Below are 14,291 nucleotides of genomic sequence, written 5' to 3' on the forward strand. Positions count from 1 at the left end.
AAGGCTCCAAGGCAGGTGCGTCGTGCCATACCACGCAGTGGAAATGAGTTAAATGATACCCTGGGGTCTCCATCCTGCAAGTTTCTCTTTAAATAAAAGATGCGAGCACTTCTTCCACCTCTGTTGGACGGCAATAAAGCAATGAAAGGTTGTGGAGGATGTTGAAGGGTTATCAATATTTTGTCAGGGGCACCCGAATTCCCTGCTCCGCCTCTGCTACTCTGATGTTCCCGCATTATTTTTCGATAATCATGGTCATAACTAATCCGTTGGAGTGCTGATGATGCAGTGTCTCTCACTCTGTTGCAGTGTTATGAGCGGAGTGCTGCTCCACACTGTCTCGGGGATGCAGGAGTTTGCGGATCAATCAGGAGAGACTAGCGCTGTGACGTCACCAGCGCTGCTATGAGAGGGAGTACGGGGGCATCGCTCCCCATCCATTAGCAGGCTAGCTGGCTAACTGTGGCTAACGTCAGCTATGGGTCCACCATCATTACCTTATTTGTGAAATAAACACCTTCTGGGAATGACCTGGCGGACTAACAACAGACTGGGAGCATGGGGACTGTCTGGATTTTACACGCTAGCTGGGATCGCAGTGGTGCAACGGAGCGAGGTAAGTTAAGAGGTCAGAGAGGTTCTAACGGTTATTAGTAAACATGCTAGTTAGCTTGTTTACAGGACCACCGGAGCCTCCGCATTAAACACCTAGCCAGATTAACTTCCTGACGGATAATCCTCTCAAACGACCAGTTTATGGACATTTATGCCCGGGCAGCGCCGCTGCGCTAGTCGATAGCTGTGTGTTGGCCCAGAGTCAAACAAACCAGACAATGCTAGCTGCTATCTTTTCGTCCCCATCTAGCAGTGGTTAGCGTCTTACGTGAACCTTGGAGACGTGAAGTGTAACTATCAGACCTTTGAAGCCGTATAAATGCTGTGCTCCACATGTTTCTGCCAGGTACAATAAGAAGCAATCAAGTAATAGATTATCTTTCTATCGCTGCCCAGTGGCATGCTGTCTACAGTGATTGTCCAAGAGAAAATCGATTTTGAAGTCTGCTCCCCTGTTTTCAGTGAGGGGCGTGCGTCACTGATGCCAGGTGCAGCCTGTAGCTGAGAGCACTCAGGATGAGTGGGGCTGGAGAGCACACAGACATCCTGTCAGTGGCAGACGTGGTCAGAGACAGATGGAAAGTGGTGAGTGTTGCTGAAGGAAGAGAAATCACAAAATCATGTTCCAACAACAACAACATATGAATGCCCAATGATGATTTCTCAACACCTTCTTTTCAGGCGAGGAAGATAGGTGGAGGTGGGTTTGGGGAGATCTACGAGGTTTTGGATCAGTTAAGCCAGGCCACAGTTGCCTTAAAGGTGGAGTCTGCTCAACAACCCAAACAGGTGCTGAAGATGGAGGTGGCTGTGCTGAAGAAGCTTCAGGGTGAGTGACGCTGTCCCCTCTTGTCAGTGACAGGGTGAATGACCCGCAGGAATTTATTTAGCCAAGGTGGTAACCCTGCAGATCATGACGCATTTTGTCAGTTCAGTTAGTAGATGATGGCCTAGCAATTGCCAAACTTATATGGCATTTACTCAGTGATACTTCTTTTTTTCCATGTGGTGACTGTTGTATTTAATTAAAATGAATACATTTTGATGATATAAACAGCAGCACACAGTACAAAGCACAGCAGGAAACCGTGGTGTGTCAGAACTGCAGTCTGTTAAACCATTCGCTGAATGATGGAGGTATTTTATATAGTATCTGTTACTGTGTCCCAACTAAAGCTGAAATATTTCAGATGATGATTTCAATACATCACACCAACAGCGTATGAGTATGAATGCATTACAATTACAATCTGCATATGACATTTGCACAAACATATTTATCTCTAATATTTGTGTCTGGAACAGTATTAATAAATATAAATGCTGAGAAATGTAAACGTATGGGTGGTGCAGAGTTAATCCATTATAGATCAGCAGTGATCAACCAGTCTACGTATTGATAGACATATATATGTTTCTTTAAAAGGCAAAGACCATGTGTGTCGCTTTGTGGGCTGTGGCCGAAATGATCGCTTCAACTATGTGGTGATGGAACTCCAGGTAAGATTTTCACCAGTCAAATATTTGACTAGCGCTGTCAAGTATTTGTTTATATTATTATTATTATTTGTTTTTATTTTGTGACTCTGATTTCCTGTCTTGATTAAGGGGAGGAACCTGGCAGACTTGCGCAGAACCATGACCCGCGGCACCTTTTCCGCCTCCACAACTTTGAGACTTGGCAAGCAGATTTTAGAGGCCATTGAAAGCATCCACTCGGTGGGCTTCCTGCACCGTGACATTAAACCTGTAAGTTGTCCGTGACAACGTTTTTACAGTTTGTAAATTTGTTGTGATTTGTTTTTATGCTAACTGAGCGACTGTATGACAGTTTAACTTGAACTTGCTTGTGTTTATCTGTGTTGATAACATTATAGTCCAACTTTGCAATGGGAAGACTAGCCAGTACCTGCAGATGCTGCTATATGCTCGATTTCGGATTGGCCCGCCAGTTTACCAACTCCAGCCAGGAAGTCCGTCCAGTAAGTACTCTGTGTCAACTTCCTTAAGGCATTGTTTTTCCTTTTCCCTTTAAATTGTTTTTTTAAAATCAAAGATCCTACACTCTGATACGCAGTTTTAAAGCACAGACTGTCAACTGTTATATGTTTGGTCCAGCATGTTAACACAAAAAAGTAATTGCAAAATGATTCCAAAAGAAATTTAAATCGGATACTGTATAATAAAAATGCTTATTTAGATTTTATTGCAAAGGTAATACTGAGAATGTCTTTATGATGATGTGGACATGTAATAATTTTGGCTTATTGGTACAATGTTGCATTGGTGTAGTAATTCATGTCACTCTGACAACTTTCACGTGACCGATTTGTGACCTTAACAGCTCATGTTAACCCTCATGTGACATCTGCGTGTGATCATCCCAAACAGGTTTAAATGCCCGGGACTGGGAAATTAGCCTTCAAGACTATAACAGTAAATCCAGTTATCTTTAACATAATATTTATAGATACCTCCATAACGTGATTTAGGACCTATACACTTGGTGTGAAGGACAATTACTATGTTACTTGTGCTTCACTTCACGCCAGCTTCGCACCATTTTACCACTTATTTTCAATTATATTCTCTTTCAGCCTCGTCCTGTGGCAGGCTTCAGAGGAACTGTGCGATATGCTTCAATCAATGCTCATAAGAATAAGGTGAGTGTGACCAAAAACATCTCTTTCTTATTCCTATGGATTTTACCTTTGAAATTTCTCACACTTGTGTGTCTTAATCTGTAGGAAATGGGCCGTCACGACGACCTGTGGTCCCTCTTCTACATGCTGGTAGAATTCATGATTGGCCAGCTTCCCTGGAGGAAAATTAAAGACAAGGTATGTGCCTCTATACATTTGCAATTATAAGTCACAGTATGTGTAGCCGTTCCAACTCTCTCCCCCCCCCCGCTCTTAGGAACAAGTAGGAAATCTGAAAGAGACGTATGACCATCGACTCATGCTTAAGCACCTTCCGTCAGAGTTTAGTACTTTCCTGGATCATATCTTGACCTTGGACTACTACACTAAGCCTGACTATCAGGTTGGCCATCTCTTGTTTGGAATATTTTGCAGTTTATTCCTCCCCAGCTGCCAAACGCTGACGCCTGTGGTTTCTCTGTGACAGCTCCTGATGTCAGTGTTTGAGAATGCTATGAAGAGCCACAACGTGCTGGAGAATGATGCCTACGACTGGGAGAAATGTGATTCAGAGGATATGCTGACCATCACTGCCACAGCAACCACTGCTCAGCAGCTCACTCGCCTCACACCAGCGTACTTGGGGTATTCAGAGCTATAGGAAGCCATGTTGTTCTATTAATTGCTGTGGGACCGTTGTTGCGGTTTCACTTGTGCTTTTCAAACTTCCTTCACACTCTGTTGGACATGTGTTTAGATGCATAGTTGCTGCCTTTTTTTAGACTAGAAATCTGCACCGCCAGAGATCCGTGAGAAACTGCTGCTCTAATTGGTGCTGTGGAAATGAGCTGCAGGGTGACCTTCCCTCTCTTTCACAGCATGGCCAACGCTTCTGTGCTGCCGGGCGAGCTGCAGAGGGAAAACACTGAGGATGTCCTGCAAGGGGAGCGCCTTAGTGATGCTGACAACTGCCCACCAATCCCCACACCGACCACCCCTGGTGCAGATGTATGGGAAGAGATGGACCGCAACCGAAACCATAAACCTGGCCAGCCGATGATCAGGAAGGTCAGGGCAATGTACTTTACTGTAAACGCTTATGAGAATATTCTTACCTACTGCTGTAATATTATTCTTATGCAACTGCTTGTCTTCCTGCGCTGTCAGATGTGTAATTTAGCTGTGGTTGCACAAAACTCTCTACTTTCATTTTGTCTAATGAATATAATTATGGCTAAGACTCAGGCAATCTCTAATAGTACAACTACTCCTCCTGGGCTTGTATAGAAACACATTAGGAGCCCACGTACTGGCACCCACTGTCTCCCTGATACTTTGGTAAAGGAAAAAAATTGGACTGCCTACCTCCTTATTTAAAGAAATGGATGTCTTGCAGCTTTCTGTAGATGCAAATGCAATATTTCAGTGTTTGAGTCTTCTCTCGTTCATTCTCCTCAGGTAGTGAGTGAGGATGAACACAGTCAGAACCAGGGGAACCAGAGCCCCAACACCGGCTCCATGCAGAGCTCTCCTAGACGGGTGCGATCAGAGACCATGTTCTTGGACAGGGCTGCCCCGCTGCTCCGGAGGATAAGACACAGTCAGAGCCTAGCATTTGAAAAAAGGCTCGCACCTGAACCCAAGCCCACCATCGAACGCTTCCTTGAGGCCTAGTTAGTACTCAATACACATCAAATTACAGTTGGTGTGTGTGTGTGTGTGTGTGTGTGTGTGTGTGTGTGTATATATATATATATATATATATATATATATATATATATATACTATTTGAGAGAGAGACATTAATACTTACAAAATCTTGTTTCAGCTTGGGCAAACAGCGTCCTGTCCTTTCTCAAGTTGGAGAGAAATCCATTCCTGAGAGGGTACACGAGCAACAGTCGCCTTCCTGCAACGAGGAACACTCTGCAACGGCAACCCATGACCCAGAGGAGGGCGCAGCGAGCAGTGGCTTTGTAGCCGTAAACCTCAGTCCTGTGCCCCAGGAGGGAGACTCTCAGGAGTGGGTGATGCTGGAGCTGGAGCAAGGCAGCGGCTCTGGAGCCACCAAGCCTGCAGGTGAGGCCCTGCATGAGGACAAGCCCGCTGAGGCTGAGCACCAGTCCTCTGAGCCGCAGGATGGCCAGTCCACAACAGTGCCAAGCAGCCCTGTACTGTCGCAGATGGCCATGCCCGGCACGTGGTTACTGGGCCACAGGAGACTGCCGGGGATGCTGGGACAAATGCCCTCAGTCATTATGGGAAGAACCCAGATGGACCAGGTAGGGTTGACCAAGAATTGTTGTGCATGAACTGAAGGCAGCATTGCGAAATAAAAGTAATTACCAGTTGAAATTACAATCCAAACTCAAGGTCTGCTTGCTTGTTGTGGAGCTTTTTTTGTTGTTTTTTACAAGCAGATTTATTTCAAGTTTACTGTCATCTAGGGCTGCAGCTAACGATGATTTTAGTAATAGGGTATTCTACAGATTATTTAATCAAGTAATCGTATAAGAAGTACTTTTGCTTGGTGGTGCCCCCTCCACCCCGGATCAGCTGTGCATCACTGACATTGCAAAACAAACTCTCGGACAAACCAGGCAAAGAACGATAACAACAAACCCAGGTGTATTAAATTACAGCTGAGGATTATAGTTTACTTTTGCTAGCCTTCAACTCAACAGTCAATCATGATTTAAATTAAATGCTAAAGTTGTTGTTACTGTTACCTTGTTTGGGGTCTGCATTCTGAACAGATGCTGAAGTACTGCCATCGTGCTGTTGGGTAGGCTACATTAGTTTTGTTTTACGGTGGACAGACTTTAACATTACAGAGTTGATGTTTTCTTTTAGCTTAAAATATTCCCATACTTTGGACACTTTCTTCTTCGTCCCTCACTTTTTCACTTGATCACAGCATAAGGGCGATGTTGGACAGTAATAAATGTCCGAGCGAAAAATTGCGCTATATAGTTGTATGGATTAAATGAAGCATCGACGCAAAGCATTTGTGTCGATGCTTTTTAGTAATCGAATTATTCAAATTTGTCGATAAATTGTTAAAAGGAACCACATGAGTCTATACAGTGGACTTCTTGTACTAAGACATTGTTACTTTAAAAACTTAATATACAAGTGTACATTACATTCATTTCCAAATTAATAGCAGAGTGGGGGAAAACCTATTCGTGTCAACCTCCGACACATGTCACCATAGGGTTAGGGTTTGACATTGAAATATAATTAGAATTAACACTAAATCAATTTATTCAGCTACTTTTATAGGAGTTATACACTGCATCTGGTTTCATTTGGTAATGAGGTGCTACTAATATATAACACAACAAAAGAAGCTCATTTATGCTTTTTAACTGGTGTGACCACATGTTTAGCATTAAGGCTAACCACCTCAGAATAATGCATGAACACTACCAAGCTGGAATAAGGGGTGTTTTTCCTGTTCTTCCTATTCTGCCGACAATGCATGAACGCAGCACATTATTACTTAAGTCTGGACTCATGGAGTCATGGAAACGTAGATGTTCAAACTGCTCATGATTATGAGCACCTCTACAACTTAGGACCTGTGTATTTATATGTGAAATTGTTCACATATCAAAGATTTTGTGTTACAACTTTGAAAGGAAAATGTTTCAAGGTCTTCATACCCTCTAAAATTCATTACTCTCAAACTCTTCTCAGTCCTCTAGCTGTGTGCCACAGTCCCCTGTACAGGAGAGGAGTGCTGCAATACCACTAGAGGCACCATCTGGTAAATCTGACATACCCCCAGAGGAAATCTTCAAGGATGGAGGGAGGTTTGAGTTAGCTCCAATGCCAAGCCCAGCCAAAGGCCCCGCTGCTCATCTGACAAACGACCCGGAGAGCGATTCTGGTCTGCCTGATCGCTCCTCAGAGCCGAATCAGCAACCTCAAGCTGACACAGCAGGAGGCGCTATGGAGAGCACCGTCACCGTCTCCTCCTCTCCACCCCCGGCTGTGCTCAGGCGAAGAGACTCTCCCTCGTCTCCAAGAATGAGTCGAATCCCAATACGAGACCCCGGCGCCCCTCCGGACTCTCCGAACAGAGACCTCAACATGGAGAGGCGTCATCGCTGGAGCAGTCCGGTCCCTGGCTCCCCCACCCACTCACCCTCTCCATCTCTGTCCTGTGACAACCTGCCTTGCGCTTTGCTGAGAGACCGGCTCTCTTCGGAGCGAGGCTCCAGGTCCGACTGTGCAGGAGAAGACCCTCTCTCTCTGTCCTCCTCGTCAGGCAGTAAAAGTAAGATCCCACGTCCTGTGAGCGCCACCTTTATACCTGAGCAACTCACTAGCAGGTTTCTGCCTCGACCACCACCAGGGAAACCACCCATCCGCCCATGTGTGGACAACAGGTATGACATTAGAGTTGAACAAGATCAATTGTCACTTTTTTTTTTTTAAGATGGTAAATACTTTAATTAATTATAATCCTTAAAGAGGTCATATTATGCTTGTTGGCTTTTTCCCTCTTCTTTATTAAGCAGAAAATTCTGCTCTGAACTGCATGAAAACAGCTCGTTTGTAGCCCAGCCTTTTCTTCCACTTTGCTGTGACGTCACCGCGAAATATGCGTCATAATGCTCGCCAAGTGACGAGGCAGGCACGCCCTCTAAAACACCAGTGGAAACACCCGCTGAGCTGCAGTACACAGTGACAAGATGTCCGCCTGCTTCCTCTCCTCTACCTTCCAAACACTAGCTTCCCTCCAGGTAGTCAATGGACATAAAGTTGCAACTGTGATGTAGAGACAGAGCTCAGTTAAAACTTTATGTATGAAAGATACATTTGTTACAGATTAATAACTCACCACTCTGAAACTCTTGCTTCAGTCGATGTTGATAAGATGGTAAGGGGATATACAGCTAAAGCCGTGTTTAGGCTTCTCACGACCCGCCCTACCCTGCTTCTGATTGGGTAGTAGTCCTTAATTAGGAACTGCGCATGTGCAACTCCCAACAAAGATATTGTAGAGGTAAGATGTATCACTCCTTAGCTAAAAAGGAGCTTTCAGCACAGAGTGAAAAGAGGAGCTGCAGCAATGTACAATAAGACCAAAATATGATGTTTTTTCAAAATGAAACCATGTAAACCTGTTCTGGTACAACCCCTAAATAAGATTTTGAACCTGAAAATGAGCATAATACCACCTCTTTAGATTTCAGTCCTGGTTGATTTGGCGACACCTGTGTTAGGGTTAGGGTATCAGCAAGTGCAGTTTAAAACTACAGCAAACGCTCAAGCAGCTACTTTGTCAGAACTGTTACAGAAGAGCAATTGTTGTGTCTTAAGATGTCTGTAAGTAATTGGCCTTTTCCATCAGGCAAGAAACTTCAGTCTGATTTTATGCTACACGCAGTGCAAATAGTTTTCCGCACAATAATATCCTCCTCAGCAACAATTACCTTGCTGAGGAGTTCGAGGTATGCAGCCTGTCACCTGAAACTCTTCATCTAACAGCTCACTGTGGCGGTTACATTTATTATTATTATTATTATTATTATTATTATTTTATTTGAAATTGATCGGCAGTCAAAACTAATCTCTAACCCCTGTGACAAACACATTGGGTTTCCTTTGACTACGTCACAATAAAAGCCACCCTGTGTTTCGCAGGTTGAAGGCTTTTAATATGAAGCAGGAGAGTGAACAGTGAGTGATTAGTGAGATAATATTACATTAATGGCTGCACCATTTCCTGTGAATACCTTGTATGTAGGTAACAATTTGAGTCCAAGAGAGCCTATTCAAATAATCATACAAAAGGCATCTTATCAAAGTGTGTATATATATATATATATATACATATAATAAATTTTCTCTTCTCTAAAGACGACGGCGTTTACGAGTGCGTGCAAGCAGCACTAGCGACGCAGACTTCCTGGCCAGTCTGACTCAGCTGATGCAGGACCGCAGCGGAATGCTTTTCAGCCCTCCTCCTCGCCCTCGCAGCTCCTCCTCCCTGCAGCGCTCGCTAAGCTCTTCCCCCTCCCGCCAGGAGTTCCGCGAAGGCGGGGCGCTGCAGGGACGCAGCCGCTCTCCGTCCAGCTTCTCCGGTTCCCCTCCTGCTCGGCACCCTCATCCGCAAGACCGGTCCGGAGGGCAGGGTCAGTGGGGGCACAGCTCCAGGGGGAGGGGTCTGATCCATGAGTGTAAAGGCTCCGGCAAAGTGAATCGATGACTGTGTTTGACACAAGTGACCGATCCGGATGGTGCAACTGTAGCGAGAGGCTGTCTAACATTCAGTCCCTGATCGCATGTGTAAATACGGTATTTACTCAAGGGAATGTATTGTACGTAATGTAAAATGTATGATATGTATTTATTTATTTATTCATTTGTTGGATGTGTCTCTCAAAATACTTGACAATGTGGCTTGATACCTGCAGATGAAACAGAAAGGTTGAGAAAACCGTAAGATTGCCAACTCTTTACCTCTCATTTCACTCCTCTCTTAACACTCCATATAAGCCTACTATGAGACCAAAAAGATAAATTTTATTACTTGAGGGATGTAAAAACGCTAATTGTAGATAGGTACCATTAGGAAAATGGTATACACTAATAGAAACCATGTACTCATGTTCAGAACACTAATAGAAATAACACCACACACAGTGTATACACACACACAAACACATCAGCATTCATGTACAGAAGAACCAGGGCATGCAGCCCGATATTGACCTCACTCCTGTAAAACAGCTAGATAAATTATGTATGTAACAATGAATTGCTCATTTTGGCATATCACAGTGTAGTAGTGTGCTTTTACTTTGCTAGAAAATATCGGTCATGCAAAAGGCATCAGCATATGAGAATGTACATGTAAAGTGCACTCATACTTAAGTATTGTAAAAGTGCATGAGTATCATTGCAAATGTTTTTTTTATTATTATTAATTTGTAAAATCTGCTGAGACATCTGTATTTTTATTGAAACGCTCCTGATCAAAATACATCATAATGTAGACCAGCAACGATGTGCATTTTTATTTCTTACATCCAGTAGAAGGTAGGGGAGAAAACTGATAAAAACTGAACTTTTTCATCAAGCTTGACTCTTTGTTTGTTGCATTTTATTCTCTTCAGAATTTAAATATATTTATTATATAAGTTAATTTAATAAACACCAGATGTAAAAAACATTACTTCCTGGCTACACATGCTGTAATTGTGATTACAGGGTCCATTCACCTAAATTTCCTCAAAACTCAGTCACGCCTAAAGGCCAATTTATACTTCTCCGTTGAATCTATGGCATAGCCTGGCGCGCACCTGCCCAGAAATGTAACTGCACGTCACGGCAACACAGACCACAAGAACTGTAATTGGTCGGCTTGGTAGCATCGCATTTCGTCCTATACGCATTTCTGGCTTGTCCTTCTGCCTCAACTGGTTCACAGGTTGTACATACAATCTCCTCCCGACGCCTTCTCTCATTTCTGCGTTTTAGTAACTTCTCTAAAAGTGACTGCTGTTCAGCATCGATCAGCTCCAACTCTAGCATGATCTGCTCAGTTTCAGTCGCCATTGTTTGTAGTTGCCTACACCAACAAAGAAGAAGAAACTCAATACTGTGGAATATAGAAACCCTACAGCCAGATAGTTTTTGGGGGTGTAATTGTAGAGCGACGTGGACACCAGTGCACATGTATAAAAGCACACATTGGTGTAGACTCAACGCAGAAGTATAAATTGGCCTTTACAGTGTCTAGCCAGTTTAGTTGTTTTAAGATGTCTTTACAACAAGGTTTCTGCCAACACCCCAATAAAATTAAATGTAATTTGTTTTGTGGCATTCACAGCAATGACACTATTTTACTATTAGTTCCTACAGAACTAGCTCAAAGCTTAGCTCCAGCACCATCAGTGATCAGATTAATGGGAAAAGATGGTTAAACGATCTCAACTAAACGTGTTCAAATAATAGAGTAGTGAATTTTATACTTGAGTTAAACTACTACACCTACTCAGACTATGACGTGTCCACTGAGAACAATCGCTTGTCAAATTCTGTTGAAGCAGCTGTTTCCTTAGACAAATGTCCCTGTAAGCACAAGAGAGACTGCTGACAAGCTGGTGACTGAATGGGGGTAGGTGAGGTCCCAGAAGATAAACACAATGAAATAAAGGCTCCTCCATCTGATGTGGCCACAGATTTAAAACGTGGAAGAAGGCAAAATGTACCCACATGTTAAACACCAGTAAGTGAGAGTGTACGTTAAAGAACGTGTGGACGTGAAAGAAGGATTGAATCTCAATAGAGATAAGCTCTGATATAACTCCACTCTGACAACTAACGTTTTGTATATATATGAGGAAGTGGATGGATTTCGATATGAGGGGTCCAGTATGGCAGATGCAAGTAGGTTATGAATCATGACTGCTACATAGGAAACTGAAACTTCAATAAATGGCCAGATGTTGACACTATAACAAGCAACTTAATGAACAGAAACGACCGCACAAGTTTTCAAAAGTTAAATTTTTTTCTGAGCACTTACACATAAAGACAAAAAGTGGTTTAAGTTTACTCTTGACCTTGTGGTGATTTTTTTTTTTTTTAGGACTTGGATACTGTCTTCCCCATATTTGAAATGAACAGGAGTAGCATGTCGGTGCCCCAGATTAACATAATCAAAACACTCCCAACAGTTTGGTGGCTATGAGAAACTATTTTGGGACAAGCTATTTGGCAAAAAATAAATAACTTTGAACCATATAAGCAGATAAATTTACTTTTGTTTTTAAAAACTCTTGACATTTCAACTTTAGCCAATGTCTTCTCGTAACAAATTATAGCTATTTTTGGCTGTACATGGTAGGCTCCCTTACTTTTTCATTCTGATTTTACAACATCAGTCTGTGTTGAGCAGAAAAGTGAAGATGGTAATAAAAATCTTAGTAGTAAAAAAGTTTTATTTAAAGTTACATTGTCAATCAACATACATAATGTCTGTTGTTGTCATGTAGGGCAATAAAAAGTCGTGTCCTGTTCAACGTATATCAGCATACAGTAGTTCATACACAGCCAACTTAAAATATGGCATTTACTTAATTGAAGATGTGCATAAAAAATTTTAATAGATGATTAAAATGGTTGGAACCCTGAAGCCAGCAGCCAGCAGCTGTGTGGGCGAGACTCGTTCTTAAAAAGTGAATCGTGACCTGCAGGTGGTCTAGAAGAGAGGTGCGGACTGCCTGGGGTCATCTGGTAACACACTGATGGAGTCCTCGGCCTTTCCACACAGCATGCAGAGCATAGTGTACTCCTGGACAACACAAAACATAGTGACAGCAACTAGCCATGAATACTGTATGTTAGATAACAAGTTAAAAGTTGAAATGCCTATTTTCCTCACATACAAATCTACTTAGTGGTGGTCAATAAACAGGTATAGAGAGGCCTTACCTGATATTCATCAACAACAGAGAAAGTGTATTCGTGCCTGGCAATGACATGGTCACAGTTTTTACAAGCATCTGGAAAGACAAAAGAAGGATATTAGTGGATTATATATATATATGACAAAATATTCAGACTCCTTCCTACAAGAATTTGGAATCTGGCTGCAGGAATGCAATACAATACAAACAACTTTATTACAGTAAAACTACAATTAAATGCCTAGTCCCAATTAGATGCCCTCTTAAACCCACCAGGTCATCTGCTTGAGTTAGTTCTAAGTTGCTTTGATCATGTATCCCAACATAAATGTATAAACTTTTGTCAATATGGACATGCTACACATTGTTAAGATTGGTTAGATTCTCCACAATTCAATTGTTTAGTTCACTTTATGAAAACAATGAGTATGATTCATTAAGATTTACCGGCATAGTAAAGGAATTAAAGGCCTGTCCCATAGGCAGGGTGAGTTCAGTGATTTAAGCAAATAAAAGCCCGGGTTATTAATTTAAGTTTTACAGTAATCCAACAAGGGGCAATTTGATAGAAAATATTTGGTCCCATCAGCCACAATTAGAGAGCTGCGTCGCTAATGTTGGGCGATAAGGCCCAGCTCGCAGTTGATATTCCATTTCATCCTAAAGGTGTTGAATGGGGTTGAGGTCAGGGCTCTGTGCAGTTCTTCCACACCAAAGTGGGAAAACATTTCTTAATGGCCCTTGGCGCTGACATGTTGAAACAGGAAAAGAATCTTCCACAAACTGTTGCTGCAAACTTGGAAGCACACTATTGTCTTAAAACATCACTGTATGCTGTGGCATTAGGATTTACCTAAAATGAACTAGGGGTTCCTGCCCAAACCTGGAAAAACTGCCCCAGAAGTACCTAAACATTTGACCATGTAGTTTATTATCTGGAGGTTCTCCACAACAATGAGAACACCTGAAAACAACTGGTTGTCTGTCCTAGTGGGACAAGAACAGTCACTCACGATCATATGTGACAATCTCCTCTCCATCCTCATCCTCGGTGGTTTTATTGCTGATCAGCACAAAGTCCCTCTGATGGCAGTTGGCGCAGCCCAGGTAATTCATCAGGTAAGAGCCATTCTCCAGACAAGTGTTCCCCTGAGCAGGAAATCAACACTTATTCTCTTTTTGCTTTCTCAATTACACCCAGGATATTATACAACAGCATCATTGTTTGAGGTGGTTAGTTAACCTAGCCATTCCTTAACTCATAGACTAACGTTATAACCTTAGTAGCTATAAGTTACATTTACTAACGTAAGTGTTTGTCAAAACAAGTAGTGGGGTCTCCTGGTTGTCTCAACTTACCCGGTCCGGGTACTCTTTAAGCACACAGCCGTTGCACATTTTAACTGAAACCTTTTTTTATGTCCGTTGGCGATAACACACTGCAAACAGCTAAAAAATATTTTGCAAAAAATCCTTTTCCGTACGGAAAGGTGTTCCCTGCAGCTCTTTAGATCTGAAAAACAACCTCATTACCGGACATCGTTGTGAAATCATCGACTCGCTCTCATCTCGTCGTTTGTAGATCTACGAAGACGGCCAGCTG

At 42.6% G+C, this 14,291-nt stretch overlaps 2 protein-coding genes across 2 annotated transcripts; one reads left to right on the forward strand and one right to left on the reverse strand.

Annotated features, from left to right (window-relative positions):
- Positions 1 to 387: 387 nt before the first annotated feature.
- Positions 388 to 10,353, forward strand: ttbk2b (tau tubulin kinase 2b). Its single transcript, XM_038727074.1, has 15 exons — positions 388 to 616; positions 1,078 to 1,200; positions 1,297 to 1,444; positions 2,042 to 2,115; positions 2,224 to 2,364; positions 2,493 to 2,597; positions 3,213 to 3,278; positions 3,363 to 3,455; positions 3,535 to 3,660; positions 3,745 to 3,902; positions 4,136 to 4,325; positions 4,716 to 4,930; positions 5,086 to 5,539; positions 6,960 to 7,654; positions 9,132 to 10,353. The coding sequence occupies exons 2-15, from the start codon at positions 1,132 to 1,134 to the stop codon at positions 9,478 to 9,480; spliced, it is 2,883 nt and encodes a 960-aa protein (XP_038583002.1). The 5' UTR covers positions 388 to 616; positions 1,078 to 1,131; the 3' UTR covers positions 9,481 to 10,353.
- Positions 10,354 to 12,200: 1,847 nt separating this feature from the next.
- Positions 12,201 to 14,270, reverse strand: churc1 (churchill domain containing 1). The gene is made up of 4 exons (XM_038727081.1): positions 14,048 to 14,270; positions 13,702 to 13,837; positions 12,714 to 12,784; positions 12,201 to 12,573 (listed from the first exon to the last, which is right to left on the reverse strand). The coding sequence occupies exons 1-4, from the start codon at positions 14,084 to 14,086 to the stop codon at positions 12,481 to 12,483; spliced, it is 339 nt and encodes a 112-aa protein (XP_038583009.1). The 5' UTR covers positions 14,087 to 14,270; the 3' UTR covers positions 12,201 to 12,480.
- Between the last annotated feature and the right edge of the window lie 21 nt (positions 14,271 to 14,291).

This window comes from Micropterus salmoides, unplaced genomic scaffold (assembly GCF_014851395.1).
Source record: "Micropterus salmoides isolate LMB-PRFRI ecotype aquatic unplaced genomic scaffold, ASM1485139v1 Ms_hic_scaffold_18, whole genome shotgun sequence".
NCBI classification, from domain to species: Eukaryota; Metazoa; Chordata; class Actinopteri; order Centrarchiformes; family Centrarchidae; genus Micropterus; species Micropterus salmoides.